General features: G+C 38.1%; 1 protein-coding gene across 1 annotated transcript in view; it reads left to right on the top strand.

Moving 5' to 3' along the window:
- Positions 1 to 298: 298 nt before the first annotated feature.
- The window catches only part of LOC137990069 (codanin-1-like), a 33,154-nt gene continuing 16,505 nt past the window's right edge, over positions 299 to 16,947 (top strand). The window contains exons 1-18 of the mRNA XM_068835613.1: positions 299 to 452; positions 1,491 to 1,936; positions 2,825 to 3,402; positions 4,259 to 4,369; positions 5,142 to 5,226; positions 6,830 to 6,884; positions 7,001 to 7,069; positions 9,069 to 9,184; positions 9,719 to 9,808; positions 10,391 to 10,466; positions 11,290 to 11,378; positions 12,682 to 12,789; positions 13,394 to 13,445; positions 13,889 to 13,960; positions 14,440 to 14,583; positions 14,757 to 14,923; positions 15,222 to 15,300; positions 16,385 to 16,489. Coding sequence (XP_068691714.1) covers positions 363 to 452; positions 1,491 to 1,936; positions 2,825 to 3,402; positions 4,259 to 4,369; positions 5,142 to 5,226; positions 6,830 to 6,884; positions 7,001 to 7,069; positions 9,069 to 9,184; positions 9,719 to 9,808; positions 10,391 to 10,466; positions 11,290 to 11,378; positions 12,682 to 12,789; positions 13,394 to 13,445; positions 13,889 to 13,960; positions 14,440 to 14,583; positions 14,757 to 14,923; positions 15,222 to 15,300; positions 16,385 to 16,489 — 2,532 coding nt within the window. The 5' untranslated portion in view covers positions 299 to 362. The remainder of the gene's footprint in view (positions 453 to 1,490; positions 1,937 to 2,824; positions 3,403 to 4,258; positions 4,370 to 5,141; positions 5,227 to 6,829; positions 6,885 to 7,000; positions 7,070 to 9,068; positions 9,185 to 9,718; positions 9,809 to 10,390; positions 10,467 to 11,289; positions 11,379 to 12,681; positions 12,790 to 13,393; positions 13,446 to 13,888; positions 13,961 to 14,439; positions 14,584 to 14,756; positions 14,924 to 15,221; positions 15,301 to 16,384; positions 16,490 to 16,947) is intronic.

Raw genomic sequence — 16,947 nt, 5'->3', positions numbered from 1 at the left:
ATTTTTTCAACACGTGTCCTTACCATAAATTTTCTCCTTCTCGATCGCTATGTGATATTCGTAGATATGAGTCTTGAGTTGCAGCCCAGAAGATTCTTCAAAAGGAAAACTTCTTTTAGGCATTTTTCTCTAGGATTCTTTAGCAGAAGAAAGTAAAATACTTGAAAATTGGTCGTCAACTCGAAACCGAGATGAAGTTTTGATAATATCCAAGTTTATATTTTGTGCCAACAACCAAGAAAGCCGTCTGATTGGTTAAATTTTGGCGCCAATCCCCGGATTGTGCGCACGACGTTTTGAAATAACAATATGGCATTCAATATGGCTGCGATAAAATCAAGGTATAAACCCAAATCAAGTTTATGATGATGGATGCTGTTTTGGCCAAAATTATAAACGGGGAAATTTCTTTGGAAGATGTGGAAAAGAATTTTAAAAGTAATGGCAAAGAGGTAAATGCTTTGAGATAATGTCTAATCGAAAATCATCCGCCATTCCAATTCAAATCCACATTCTCGAAATATAATGCGCGAAACCATCAACAGTTTTAGTCTTACCCCTGAAAGATAAGATCGTAATGCCGACGCAATGATCCTCGTAGAAAATTCCAAGTTTTCTACTTTCCCTGTGGAAAATAGTGCAGTGTACCTCAAAAAATTGCAAAATATACTCTGGCAAAAAGCTGGCAATGGTGATCTTTTCATGATTGAAGATAAAAATTAATGTCATTTTAATTTCACAAGACAAGATATCACATTTTCATTGCTGTTTATATAATAATACTGCAGAGGTAAGGGTCAAGGCCAAATGAAAGAGGTCAACACCTCTGAGTTATGTTTATTAGCAGTAGATCTAGAGTCAATATGTATGGGTTATTGACCAAGCGTGAGGTCAAGATGACTGGATATTGGCCAAGTTCTTTTTTTTGCGTGTTTATGGACCTCGACTTCGTCTCGGTCCATAAACACGCAAAAAAAGAACGAGGCCAATATCCAGTCATCTTGACCAAACAATCTTGGTCGATAAAGGATTTATTATATGACTTAAAACACCAAAAAATGATCTTTGATCTTGCGGGACTAAGCGAGAAATCCCGAGCGGGCAGTATCGCTCCATCTTGCCCGCCCGGGTAGCCAATCAGAGCGCGCGATTTGGTTCATCTTGCCCGCTCACGGAGCTAGTCATATAATAAACCGTAATTAATATTAGACTGTTACTAAATCAATCAACTGACACCTAAATTGTTATCTTTAAATCAATTTAAGTCACAGCTCTTCATTCCCATTAAATGTTAACAGCTGCAGTTATTGTGTACAGTGATTTGCCCAGATAGCCTGCGTGGCAGGTCGTAGAAAGGAGCGCCGGAGTGTAGGTGGCAGGCCGTAGAAAGGAGTGCCGGCGCTCCTTTCTACGGCCTGCCACGCAGGCTATGCCCAGAGGATTGCCTCTCCTGAGTATCATTCTTCAAATAATTTTTTTCTTATTTCTAGGATGTTTGTAGGGAGAAAGAAAATCTCAAGAAACATAATCTTACAGACTTGGCACCCTTTCTTTTAAATTACTTGAGAGAGCAGACATCACACTTTTTCATGCAGCGTCAAAATGCAGCTCTTACACCCAGGAAGGCACAAGTTTCACAAAGCAAAGGAAGTAATCTTGTTGGCAAACAATTGCCTCAAGGACCAAAAAATTATTCTAAAGGAAGTTTGTTTCCATCGCAAAAAACTCCATCACCTTCACCTGTGACCCCCCTGTCTCAAAGGCAAAGAGACAGGAGTGAAAAGGGACGGCATTCATCACCATCTTCATCCCCACGCCCAGGAAAAAAGTCCCCAAAATTTATTGGAAGTGACATAGATAGGTCATTGCCATTAGTTGGGTCGCAGCACATTGATATTAATGATCCTGATGATTTTCCTCCTATGGGCACCAACAGGTATGTCATTCTGGTTGCGTAAGGTAAGGTAAGGTAACTTTATTTAAAGTCGCAAACGTAGGGAGAGGTTGCCCAAATCTCCCGAGCCAGTGGCTCATGTTAAAAACGCACGACTATTTACAATACCATAACTAATTACTATTTACATATAAAAAATAAAAATTCTAGAAGAATCCAGAACTGTATTAAAAGATAGTTTAAAAAGAAACTACTGCAAACATTAAGATAAGAGAATAGCTAGCGTATACAGTTCATACACGGGCACCCTGCAAATTCAACACCGTTCAGACGAGAACGAAATTGAGCCAAAGTAGTCGAGGATTTTGTTATGGCTGATAATTGATTCCAAATGTGGACAATCTGATACAGAAATGAGTTGTGCATAACGAGGCTGTTATATGATGGCTGCACAACATTTAGGCCATTACCTCGTAAATTATAACTTACGTTGTGTCTTTAGTGGACCTACATTGTTTGTGTTGTGAGATGATTAATTTTGTGACCAACTTGAATACATTGTATCTCCGGATTAAGAGATGTTTTCAAACATACCCTGATCAGTGATGAATTAAATACATGTATGTTTTGGATCTTTAGAATGAACATGTTACATGACAATCTTAACAGTAACGTCAAAAAAGAAAATTCTTGACAAAGGATCTTGCCATGCATGCTCCTTTTAGAATACTCTTTCACTACGAACTTTGCATGAGAGGTACTTGCAAGACCTTTAAAACAACTTTATCGTCATGAATCAATTGGTAACTGGACTTTAGGGATTTTGAGATATCATCAGAGAGTTTGTGAGATTTTTATAAGGCTGAAACACAGATGAGATTCCAAGACGGTGCCTCTTTGGCTTAATTATCCATTTCTCTTGTTTTCCAGAAAAAAGGCGACTCCGTCAAGAAGAATTACCCCAACACCAGTTAAAAGTGATGGAAGGAAAGGAAAACTGTCACCAGCATTTTCATCAACAGGACCTTCATTCTCACAACTGAGTATGGAAAGTCACAGCAGTCCTGCTTCTCTCCAAGAAGAACGAAACATACTAAAGCTTATGAAAACTAAAAGGAAAAGCAAGGGGGAATCCCCTTGGGAGAACAGAAACAGCCCTAGTGCACAAACTGGGGTCAGATCTCCACCATTACATGTCTTAGGAGATTATATTATAACACCACCCAAACAGACAACAACGTCTAAAAATCACGTCATAACTCCACCTAATGCATGGCAACCAAATATCAATACCGGTGGGAGAGTCCTTTCAACACCCTCACCTGTCAAGGATTTTATTGGAAATGCTAGTCTGCAACAATCTTTGGTGGCAGATGATTTGAGTAGTCAAAGGGATGAAAAAAAGACTTGTAAAGAAGAGATTCAGGCAGTGCAAGTTGACCAACTAAAAGTTAATTCTCAAGAAAAGCTTGATGTTCTTGCCAAAATGTATTCTAACTGTGTAACAGGTGAGTTGTCATCTGGGATGTTTTTTTTAAAGGGTTTTTATCATAGCACCTGAGAAAAGCAAACTCTTTACACAATGTATGTTAGAGTTGTCATTGATATTGTGAAATAGTGCCTTTTTTTAATACGCCAAACCAATTTTTACTTTATACAGTACATCCATTTAAAATTGTGGTCACCTTTTTCATTTACATGATAAGATGATTCTATAGCCTTTCATTGTCACATATTCCAAAATACTCAGGGATCAGTTACAGGCCTCAAAGATTTCGTTACCAAAGGCTAACATATTACCAAAGCTAGTGATATGGGCCATATATGGTCCAGATAAGGAAAATGTTATGGGATTTGCTATAGTACAATTACGATTTTCATGCTGATTTGATGTAGATTATGCACCAGTCATCTATTCAGCCCTTACCTGAATACTGAGAACCCTGTGTCATAGAGTTGCTGTGTACAATATCACTGAGAGGCACTGAGATGAGGACTAACATAGCCCTTTCAAACTTCTACCAGTAGCTTGCATGTTATTATTTTTAGTTTGCCTCTGTTTATAAGCCTGCAATAATTTCAGTCGGCACCTCATTGCAATTTATGGCTTGTGTTCCTGTGTTTTATGTTAATACAGCTGATAATTGGAGTTTAACATGGACTTTCAAACATTTACTCCAGTCCTGGTCTCTAGTCTGCATTAACCACCCACCACATATATCGTAACATTGTAATACTTTAGTTGGGTTCATAATTATAATCAGCAAAAGAAAGCAGACACCTCTCTGTTGAGAGAGCTGTCTGATCTGTAGCTTCTGTGCTTTGTCCAAGTGATGTTGAAATATAAAACTGAATTTTTAACAGGCAATTTGGTTCCAAATGTCACAGCTGAGCTGTATTTTGTGGTACAGCTTTTGACTGTACGTGGAATTTCATCGGACTGTAAGGAAAATGAAGAGCCAAGCTCTGAAAATTGTAAGTTAAAAAGTTACCCTTGTTTGTCATTGGTTCTTATTTTGAACAGGAACTATTAAACGTTTTATGCTGTAAGAATGCCACTATTTTTAATTATCTGTGATTTTTGCAATCTTTAAAGTTATAACTAACAGACACTGATGCCATTCAGTTTTTCACAACCTTTAAGTTCATTATGTTAGTGTTAGAATGCAATTCTGTCAGGTTCATGAACAGTCCATAGGTTGTACATTTGCTGAATGGGTTTCATTCTTTTCTAAACTAACACAATTGATAACACCTACCCAGTATTCACCCATGTGAAAGGAAAGGAAAGGAAAGGAAAGGAATTAAGGAACTTTATTAATTTTAAGTGTCTAATCTTCTAGCGCTGTAGAGCACCAATCGGGGACACTGTAAATTGAAATTAACAAGTTAACGCAAATGAAATCAAATGTTGGTTTTTGAGGAGAGGGGAAAACCGGAGTACCCGGAGAAAAACCTCTCGGTGCGGAGTAGAGAACCAACAAACTCAACCCACATATGACGCCGAGTCTGGGAATCGAACCCGGGCCACATTGGTGGGAGGCGAGTGCTCTCACCACTGCACCATCCCTGCACCCCAAATTGATCAAAATTTATGCCTTTTACGTTCTGTACCCATGTACTAATGTGCAAAATGTAAGTTCTTTGATATGCTGTCATATTGTGGTTAATACAGTGGGAACAAACAACATGTACATGCCGGATAAAGAACATAATGTATACGTTGCAATGTTTATTTCTTTTGTAGATAATGAAAAGAATAACCCAAATATTCTCAACTCCATTCATAACTGCACCTATTTTGCTGTGACTGTTCTGCAAGATCTTGAGAGGTTGAGTTTGAAGTAGATTAATTTTAGTAACATTTTATTCACCAATATAAATGACCGTTTGCTGTTGTCACCTGCTAGCTCAGAAAGCTTGATCCAGTAGTTGTCTTGACTGTGTCACATTTATCCTCTGTCCCATTTACAACAGTTACTACTGTCATCTTCTGCGTGAAGTAACATTTTCACTGTATTTCCAGAATTATGCAAGTAATTAGCTAGATGCATGCCCAATTTTGATATCCAACATGAAGTGTCCCTTTTAAGTCTAAGTACTTTCTACCTATTTCTAACAATGAGGCCAGGGTAAAGGTAAGCATTATTTTTAGCTTAGGATAAATTCATGCAGCAGTTATCTTTTGTGAAGGAGCAGCAGCATTTGCGACACTTTGTGCTGTTAATTGTCTGTGATGTACGTTGAAGTTGGGGAAAAGAGTAAGGGGACGATAATTGAAATCTGTTGGCATCTAACTACTAAGGGTCTCCCAGGGGTTTTGAGGAACAAAGGAACATGGCTAATTTGAACTGGTGAACAGGGGAACAACTTCAGACAAAACATCTTAGGGAACAAGGAAGTAACTCTTAGAGAATTTTTGACCACGCACCGGTGGCTCAGTTGGTTGAGCGTCAGGCTGTCATGCGGGAGGTTGTGAGTTCAACTCTGGCCGGACCAACACTCAGGGTCTTTAAATAACTGAGGAGAAAGTGCTGCCCTTTGTAATTACATCTGCAAATGGTTAAGATTTTCAAGTCTTCTAGGATAAGGACTATAAACCGTAGGCCCCATCTCACAACCTTTCAATGCTCACAACCCAGTGGGACGTAAAAAAACCCACACACTATTCGTAAAGAGTAGGGCATGGAGCTCCCGGTGTTGTGGTCAGGACTCATTTCATTCATTCATGTGCTGGGTGAGATCGCTAATGGACTGATAGCGGCTGCCAGCGGCGCCTATATATGCTGATGTCCGATCTCACCCATAGATCCCTTGCTTGTAAAGTGCATTTGAATATATTAATAGAAAATGCGCTATATAAATTCATTACCATTACCAAACCATTTTTAGGGATCAAAAAGCTGAGAACAAGTTTGAAAGTTATTTTGCGAACAAGGAAACAGCAGCAATTTTTAAAGGGAAAAAGAACCCCCCCCCCCCTCTTGCCCCTTGGGGCCCCTCATTACTTGCATTTCTGGACATATCTGGCAATGTCAGTCATCTGCACTCCTCACGGATAAAAAAAATTGCATCCACAAGGATCTGGTGACAGACATTACTAAACACCGAAACACAGAAACAAAGCGCCCAAACAACATGTATGACCCCACCATTCATTGAATACTAACCAACAAAGTTTGGATTTGAGATCAAATATCGTTTTAGACCTAATTAGGCGTAAAATATTATTTTTCCTAATCTCAGTTTTAATCTGAATCGTAATCTGAATCTCAATGAGCTAGAAGTAACATCTAAACTCATATACCATTAGCTATCAAGTTTTCCTTAGATTACATCACAATGTATGTTTAATGTGTATTAGCTTAAGATTCTACATGATATCGGACATCAAAATTTCTGATTACACAGATTTATTGTTTATTTCCTTTACAGTCTGATACTACTGTTAGACAAGGATACTCTTCGTTTGTTTGCTGACAATCCAAGGGTATGGAAAACCTTTTTTTTTCTTCCCTTAACTTGCATAACTCAATTCCTCATCATTTTGATTTCTTCGTGTACATGTAGATATGTTCCTTAAGCTCCAGTGATTTGATTTTTCAGATTGCCGCCTTCTCTCCTAGACTAAAAGAGACATTTCTTCAGCAGTACAAATCCCTTTTGCCTGTAAAGGTTAGTCCCATCTGTAAATTAGAGTTTTAGTCTTCCATAAATTGTTATCTTTGTAATTTCTGTTTACTGTAAAGACTTGTGTATAAGCCGCACCTTTTTGCTTAAGTTTTGGTCCAAAAATCGCAGGTGCGGCTTATACACGAGACCTTTGCTGTCAGAGGGAGTAAACTGTCTTGTAGGGGTCACAAATTGAACTGAAAACCTTCAGTAACTAAAGATTAAACATATTGAAACCTGTTGTTGATCACTGTTTTCGGTAGAAGGGATGACTCCTAAAGGAGCCGTTTATTTGCATCTTCAGGTTCTAAACCCGAATCTTGCTCGCCAGTAGTTCTTTCAAGCATTTGATTTTTGCTTAAATTGTTTGAGCAGTTAAGCTATAATAACTGGAGTGCTTTTTTGGAGTTCTTATTTTTTTGCAAAATCATGCTTGAAACTTGGGGGTGCTGCTTATACACGAGTGCGGCTTATACACAAGTCTTTGTGGTAATTTCATAGGCCAAATCGGCTAACTCAGTTTCGCAGGGTTAAGGTTCTTTGTATATTGCATTGGGATTATAACGTGGCATTCACATTTAAATGATATATGGAAATACCTGGAACAACATTTTATTCCCAAAGGGTTTGAAAAGGGGAAAACATTGAGTTAGCCAATTTGGTGTCTTTTGTAAATCAATGCAGTTTACTATTTGTAACTAATAATAAAATTCCCTTCTATCAGAAAGCACATTTTTGTGGGCCTTCATTGACCTGAAGCAGCAGTTGCAGTAACATGGCTATTTATCTGAGTCTTGACTAGACTGTGCAATACTTCATTATGATGGGAAATATTTCCTCAGGACCAGTAAATTATAATAATAAAATGATGGGCTTGAAAGTAGGTCTGGTCATGAGTGTGGGGGGGCATGAGCTTATAGAGCACAGGTTCAAGTCCATCCTTTCCAGAAAAATACAAAAGGACTTGGACATGAGATCTTTGACATTCTCCCAGAGATATTTCTTTTAAAAGAATTATTTAAAATTATTTAAGTCTAGTTGGAAATTGTTTTAGTGTTGGCACTGTACTGGTGAGAGGGCTGATGCCTACCCAATAATAATTTCATTAAGTACCAGTAGCCGATGAAAAGCATTTGGCTACCTCACGCAGAGAAGTCGGCTACTTTTTTCCTTAAATTGAAAAAATTAAAGGCAGATTCTTTCAAACCTAAGATTAAAACTAATTTGGGCATTGGCAACGTGAAATTGTCTCAACATGATCATTAATAACTTTTGCTTTTGAAATGTGGCATTTGGGAATGTTCTTCCAAAATGACATGCCCCCCAGCTGACACCCCCAGAGAAAGAGGCTGTTAGTCCCCTTGTTGATACAGTGAGTTACTTGACTCAAACCAGCCACCAACTTTGAATTTTGTTGAAATCCCTGCCTACTATCAATGTGTCCCAACAAGTTCAATTCCTGGACTGACTGAGTCGATTGGACTGAGTTTGTTTGTTCTCTATTCTGCTCAGAATGGTGTTTCACTGGGCATTTCAATTTCCCTCTCCTACCTACATGTAAAAGGGCAGGTACAAAAGTCGGACCAGATGAACTCGGGTCACTCCCCTTGGATCGAGTGAAAAATGATTTTGTAAGCCAAAACTATTCCATGTTTGTGCCAATTTCACCAAGCTACCAGTAGCTTGAAGATTAGGGCTAGAGTGACTTCTTGAGGCCTTTTAAGTTTTTCACATCAATCTGAAGTGAGCAATCCAAGTTAATCTGGTCCGACTTTTGTACCTGCTTCATGTAAAACCAACATTTGGTTTGATCTCAAGTCTGTTCAGTTAGTAGAGCATTAATTTTGTGCCTGCCTTTGTACAATGTATGCATAATTAAGGCCGTAACAAAGTGAAAATTTTGTGATATAAGACAAATGAACATTCTCCCACCCAGATCTGGAACTCTTGTATAAAAAAGGAATGTTTAAATGAAAATATAAATAACCTTAGTGTCTTATAGGTCTCAGAGTTGAAAGGTATCAAGTCGCCTTTGGGTGGGGTCCCATTCAATGTTGAGAAGGACAACAAACAGAATTTTCCAACAGACAGAGCTTTCCACAACTTCAGAAAACAAAGGTACATACTTTGGCAGACAATGTTTTGGGAATGGTGAGCACACTTCTACCAATGTGTTGCAGGTTTTCCACGCTCGATGTTATAATGTGGGTTGAATTTGGTACTCAAGTTTTTCCTTGTTTTCAGATGCAAATTGCAATTGTAGAAAAAAATCTGATTTGACTTGAAGTTCCCTTGAATGCTATTGCTCAGTTATAAAATAAGCTTGAGACTGCTGTGTCACAGCAGTGCAGTTCATTTTGTGTCGTTTTACCTTTTACTTGCCCCTTCTTGCTATACAACTCAGAAATTACCTTTAAACAACACAAACAAAAGCTTCGTGATGAAAATAATGTCTGTCTAGCACGCAGTGCTGCATAATTAAAGTTACAAACAACAGAGATCAACTTTGAAAAACTGTTAGGCTGAACAGTTTTCAAAAAACCCCAACACAATCCATTTGAGTCTTCTTGAATTTTGCCCATCCCTGCGCACTGGGTAAGAACAATATCTTGGCACACAAGTAATGTAGAAAATCTTTGAATCTTCTGTAAGGGATGTATTTTATGAGCTCATACGAGAATGGGAAGATTGCAACGCTGCAACAGGATGGAATATGGAGGATCATATGGGTGACAGGATAAGGTAGAAAATTCATGATGTTATATGAGCCATGTTAGACAACTTCTGTTTTCAATTTTCAATTTTAGCCAAACCTAAAAATGGAGCTCCCATGCTATTTATTCTTACATTAAGTTAAGCTGGCTTGAGCCTGTGATCCAATCAAAAACCAGTACCTGGTTAGTGGTCAACTTTTTTTAAAAAAGCTGACTTCGATAAGCTTTAAACTTGAGCCTGCAATATGGTTAGTGGATACCTTGTTTTGACAGGTGTCAATGAACCATATCATTGATATGCAATATCAAAGATGTTACCGCCAAAAAACACGGGTTGCACCATGGAGTTTCACATTGGCATACATGGAGGAGTGGACGTAAGGGCAGTGACCAAAACCACATTTTCTCGTACAGATGGGTTGCCATACTTTCTTACCCATGGTGCTCCACGCGTGCACTCCGGTATTATAAAAATCTGTAGCTTAGTCTACATTGATTGGCAATTAAAGGCTGAGATGTTTTTTTACTTCCTGGTAGAGGTTTTTTTACTTCCTTTTGTGCTAATAGTCATTTAATATTGTTTTCTCTGATTTCAACCATCACAATGCAGGGCCTTGGTTAATCAAAAGCCAGAGATGGCAAATTATTCTCATTTTGCAAGACTCTTCAAGTCACAATTGCTTCAGGTAACGTAAGGGCTTAAGTTTTCTTACCACTCTGTTCTGGGGTCAAGAAAAAGTATGTTATTACTAGTTAAGAAATTTTAACATCACTGTGCACATGCTTGTTCCTAGATCCCATTTTTTTTCTCTTAGCCAGCGGCACCTTTGAATGAGAAAACGAAGGGCTCTGGATAGAGCAGAAAGAAGCAATAAGTAACATCGTGGTTTTGAACAAAGACACTCTAATTATTAATATCCCACTGGCCAGACCACATTGGCAATTTTTACTTCCACTTTAAGATTTTATTGTTTGCAAGCTATACCAATGAAAAAAAATAATTTGAATTTCCATTGTCTCCAGAGCCCTTTGTTTTCTAATGCAAAGGCCCCCGCCGGCTAAGAGAAACAATGTCATCTGGAAATTAGATTGGACTATATGTGAAGAGATGTACCAGTATGTTTGGATGGTGACTCAAACCAGTCACAATGCTCCTAATATTTAACAATTAGCCCTTGCGGGCTACGGGTCAATAGCCCATCAAGAGGCGAAGCCGAATGGGCTATTGACCCGTGGCCCTTGAGGGCAAAGGGTCTAATTGTTTTAGTATCACCCAACTAGTTGGACAGAAAAGGCAATAATAAAGTTAGCAAATGCAAGTTAAAGAGATATTTAATTGGGAATTAAACGAAAGAAAGCGTCACGCTTTTCACTACTTGAGGACTATTAGCCTCTAGTAGCGTAGCCAATCAAAATGCAGGATTTGCATTAGTCCACTAGTTGGGTGATACTAATAATTAATAGCTTTGATCTTCTTTGGTAACGTGTTGAAAATCTTATTTTTTCCAGATGTGTGACGAAGAAAGAAATGGGAGCAGTTTCCGTTCCCAGAGTATGCTAAGTAATTTGCAAAAATCAAACCCCGAAAAATTTCAAAGGTACAACATGTTATTAAATTTTCAATCTTGGATATTGCATTTCTAGCTTTCTGATTGGCTCACTAAATCTCTGTTATCAGCTCATATACCGTAATGACCTCATGGAAACTGATTGTGTCAGTTGTTTTGTATACCATTATTGGAAAAAAAATAGTGGACATTCTAAATGATGACACTTGAATAATAAGTTTTTGTCGTTTCCAAATTTGCCTCAGGTTTGTAAATGTGGTACAGAACCCACTCATGTCGCAGGTACTTTATACATACATTTAAAATTATTAGTGCATACATTTAACAAGTTATTATTGGGGGCTGGACAATCTGCGAACCAGTGAGTCATACGAGTCATGCGAATCTCGCATTTAAGTCTAAGCACCCTTTTCAAATAGTGCTGATAAACAGTATTTAAGTCCAAGCAGCCATTTTAAAACTTTTACCTTATTATGGGAAATTAACGTTCCATGAAATTAAGGTATTGGAAATTAACGCGACTTAAATTAACGCGAATTTAATGGAAAACGACTTTCGAATAAAGAAAATTAACGCGAAAGAGGAGGTAGAATTTCATAATAAAGGAAATGAACGCGATTAAATACGGGAAATCAAAAGAGAAGATATTGACATCACTTCTGATAGCGACAACGATGAAGATGAACTTGAAATATTGTAAACCCTTTCCCTAGCTTTTGTGAAAGATGAAAAACTAAGGGTAAATGGAAAGAAAGAAAGCTTGTAGTTAATGTTTTTTAGGTGTCAAGAATGTCTGGACAGTTTCCAAAATTAGGGTTAAGATACTGGAAATTAAGAGCGCGGAAATTAACGCTGCACTTAATTAACGTCACGGAAATTAAGGCTCAACAAAATTAACGCAACTTAAATTAACGCGAATTTTAACGATTCGCGTTAATTTCCTATAATAAGGTAGCTTTCAATAACTGTGTGACTTGCGCTCGCTTGTTGACTTGCACATTGACTCGCATAGCTCGCAGCCATGGCTTGCATGATTCCCATGGCTCGCTGGCTCACACATTGTCCTCACTCTTACTTGTACTTGATTGCAAAATTCAGTTAACATTCACAATGATCAAAAACACATTTGCACCCCTATGTAAATCCAGACCCGCATCACTTGCCAGCTAAATAACAAAACAATTTCATTTTTTTTAAAACTACCAACACAACAAATTAATTTCACAAATTTGTTGCGATACTAACGTCTCATCTCTGTGGTATTCCTAATGGCTTGCACCCTTACAATTCTCCAATTCATGACTTTTTGATTATGCTTTATGTTGGTTGTCAGGTTGCAGGAAAGGTTTGTTACGCCTTCATCCTCTTCTGGCCCATGCCCTTCTCCCAGTTTTACCAATGTACAAGAATTCTTCAAAGGATTTATAATGTCCGCTGCAAGGTACACTGACATAGCCTTAATTTGGTACTTTTCATTTTATAATCCTTACCTTGTTTTCTACTTTACTGTACAATATTTTGTGAGCATCTGCTAGCCTTGATTGTCTCTGTTTGCACGATTCTCTTTCTTTTAAAAATCCACGACCCTTCACACTTTGTGATTAAGAACACAGAGTATAAGGCTGGGTTCCAGCATCACAACTATTTATTCGGATTGTACCTCTATTTTTGCTATTTTGGTTTACCTCTATTTACCAGAGTCTTTGCAATAGAAATGTTCTTTAATTAACCCTTCAACACCCAAACCGGCCTAAACCAGCCAGACTTAGTATTTTACTCTGTCTAACACCAGACGATTTTAGTCGTCAGTGGCAAACCCCCAGGAGTCAATGGGTTTAACTAAAACTGGCAAAATTCAAAGATCTCTTGGTTTGTTTTTAAAGACAGGCTACCCCCTTGGATTATTGAACAACCTTCTTGTGATGTGTATCTCCAGCTAAGACTTTCGACGTTAACAATAAGGAAGGATCTAAATGGAATGATCTTATAATAATTATTGCAACATTTGTTTTCCAATTCTTTCACGACTTCACGTTTTATTGCAGCCATTCATTTAATCAACACTTGATAGACTTGCTGATTGTAACAATAACTGAGGTATGACATTCTGCTGTAAATTTACTAATGACTTATTTGAGCTGAAATTGTTACAAGTTAATACATGTATATTACTTTATCACAATGGAAGAGTGAAACGAAATAAGTGAAAAATGTTTTTCTCATGCACCGCTGGGGCCTGGGTATAGGTCATGTGACCTATTGTGCGGGCAGTTGTTTTTGTTGCGTCCGCCATTGCTGACTTTTGTGCCCACCCACCCAAAGATTTTCAGCTTTTACACAATACCAGTATAATGTACTAGCCTATTTCAGGTCTTTAGTGTAATGCTACTTGTATTAGCTTTGAATTTGCAATAAAGGTCAGGCGTGCAGCTCTCAGCTTGACATGGCTACAAGCGGTGTGTGAGAAGTGTTAATATTAACATGGTTATTGTGTTCATATGTAGAGAGATTATAGTTTTATTGTTTTATTTTGATCAAAGACGAATGATAAAGAATTCCCTTTGTCAGACGTGCAGGAAGATTCTGAGAAAGACAGGTCCATTCAAAATCAGGTCAGAAACGTTCTTTATGTTATGAGGCTTCTAAGTGTAATAAGTATGCTCACACAATATGTGCAGTGGTGAGAGCACTCTCCTCCCACCAATATGGCTCCCCAAGCAAGCATTCATTCGCATCAATACCCAGAATGCTTCCTTGTTTGTAAAATTCTGCGGGATGTCGACATTGTCACCCCTGAACTGGCCCCTACTAATGGGCAGTATATCATCTCCCATTAGACAGAGTAAAGTCTGTAAAGTGTCTAGGGGTGGGACACAGGACAAAGACAGTTTATTAGTGGACAAGGACAGGACAGGACAGGACAGGACAAGGACAATTTTTTAGTGGACTAAGATGTGGTTTACCCTGTAACCCCAGGACTGGCCCACAGTGGCGTGTAAAATCATGTGATATAAAATTACTATCCTCATCAAGGTGCTCATAAATGTGAGGTAAATGAAACTCCACTTTAACTCTTATACCTCCATTTTAGGAACTGAAGCAAGAGTTCTTTACCTGTACAACAGAGATCAGAATCTTGGCAAAGTTTCTTGGTTTCCTTTTATTCCAGCCATATTATGGTGCTGAAATAACATCACAAACATCCATGGCAGAAACTTTAAAACTACGAAATAAAGTATGTCTTTTGGCCGATAAAACCTTAAGTTAAAGCGAGTAGGTTTCCTGTTTGTTTTTTTTTAGTTTGTTTTCTCTATCTACTGTATATTCAATGTATTTGTTTATTTATTTGCCTGTACAAGTACATGTACATTAATTTAATTTTAATTTAGTGTTTTTTTCTGTGTGCAGATTCCAGTTCAATTTGATGTTCTAAACTATCTAAAAAGGGCATGGTGTCAAGGGAGATTGGTGCTGACTGTGCCGTGGGCTGTAGAGTACCTTAGTATGATGGACCCTGTGGCTCCTCTTTTGGGTTATTTCTCGGACGTCTTCCATTGGCTTTGTAGAACGTACAGGTTATTATGCTGTTGTCTCTCATTGAAATCCGTTTTAAAACTGGTCACCAGGCACTCTTAGCTGGAATCACCATTTTCTTGAAAAATTAGTTATCTTAAGCAGAGTAGGTTGGGTGGCCCATTGACAAAGGCACTGTGTTTGCATGAAGTTTCTCCATTTAAATTTTGCTCTACTGGCATCCAATGGGAATTAGTTTGGCTAGCTACGTTTTGTTTAAATATACTTGGCATAACTTTCCCATGTTCACGAACTCGTTTCTATCTCATTTGTGTATGATCATGTCTGATTTTGATACAGAGAATTGGATGTGTACCCAAAGGCAGAATTGAATCACAGCAAGTTACTTCTGATCTCCTGTCTTGGTTGGCTTTTTGAGGTGAGTTACGTAGCTAATTAGAACAGGCTTGATTTTTCAAATAAGCCAAAGAGGATTCAAGTGACATTAAGTTTTACAGTAACAGTGTAAAATACAGTTTTATCTCAATCGTCTTTATTAGTCAAAACAGACTAGAAGCACTATCCATGTCTTCGTAATTGCTACACTAGTTTATTGTATTCGATGGTACGTTATTTTCCATTAGTTTAGTCCTAGACACCTGTCTATTTATAAAAGGTCTAGTAAAGTTTAAAGTGCTATTTCCAGGTTTCAAAGTTTATCTCAAACAGAACTGTTTTTTCCCCACCCATCCCTCCCTTTGGAGGCATTGTTGTTGAATTAATTAAATGTGGGTTCACCTCTGAGTTTTCGTGCTCGGTTCAGTCTCGCAGTGACGCACGCTGGGGAGATAAGGAGGTTAGAGCTAGTTTTGCTACCTATGCTCTTTCCATTTTAGCAAGATGCTGGCCAGTGGTTAAACTTGCAGTGCAGTGGAGAGCTACGCTTATATGTTGCCAAAAATGGCTTTTTCCCGCCTACAACTTGTCTGATCCAGTGCAGTCTGCAAGAGCTCTGAGGAAGTTGTCTGACTGAAGTCATAGTGGGGGGGGGGGGGGGGGTTTCCCCTTTATGCCAAACATGTGTCTTGTCTTTTGCCGTCTCTGTTATTTGCAGTCGTCATAATCTAAATTAATAGTTTCGGGTTCCAACTGTGACATTAATTAGTAGCAAAGAGCATGCAAACTCTTGAGTTAAGTATAGTGATATTAATCGTTTTGTTAGTGCCTTTTCCATAAAACATAAATATTATAATTTATGCTCAAATGTGGTTTACAACAATGAACAGTGAAAGAAATAATAGTTTATTGAAATAACACATAATATGCTGGAAAACCCTAACTTATAAGATCAAGGCTGCCAGTGGGCTTCTCACTGTACACAGCCTGGTGGATTTAAATTTGGGATCTGCAACCTAAGACAAATGCAGTCAGTCTGACTGCCTCTGCCTCTGATTGGTTGTGTGCAGTGATATGGGAGCAGTAATAGCCAATTGCTGAGCTAAAGTTATTGTTTTATTTTTTAGATCCCAGTAATTCCTGCATCTTTCTTTTTCAAAAGTTTGTCAGAGCACAACATTTCAGTTGATTATCAGTGTGGAATAAAGCATTCTGACCAAAAAATGAACTTGGTAAGTTTGAATAAACACCTGCCAAATACTAAGCTAATAAAGCACTTTAATTTTGTAATATTAACCATTGTTATATACGTAGACTTTTACTCAATAAAACAAGCACTGTGATTCAATTACCTCTTCTGTACTGTGTTACCGAAAAACTGCACTTCTCTCAGCCAATCAGATTGCAGAAATTTTTTCATGTATATTTTTCAGTGCTTGAAATTAGCAGTTGTGCAGTTGTCCCAGATGACTAGAAAATTTACTGGGCGACAAATTTTTGGTGAAATTTAAAGCCTGGTTGCCCGAGGAAAAAACAATGGAGAACCCAATCAAAAATAGAAAACGACTTAATCACAAGCATCACCCAACTTACTTGTTGTGTTTCTATTGTCAGTGTCTGATAGTATTGTGAAGCCACCACCGACGCATCTTATATGTTATAAGTTTAAACAGCGGCCAACGCGTCGGCC

The sequence above is a fragment of the Montipora foliosa genome, unplaced genomic scaffold, assembly GCF_036669935.1.
Source record: "Montipora foliosa isolate CH-2021 unplaced genomic scaffold, ASM3666993v2 scaffold_54, whole genome shotgun sequence".
Lineage (NCBI taxonomy): Eukaryota > Metazoa > Cnidaria > Anthozoa > Scleractinia > Acroporidae > Montipora > Montipora foliosa.
The sequence above is the reverse complement of the archived record's forward strand: the minus strand, read 5'-3'. Positions and strand labels throughout refer to the sequence as shown.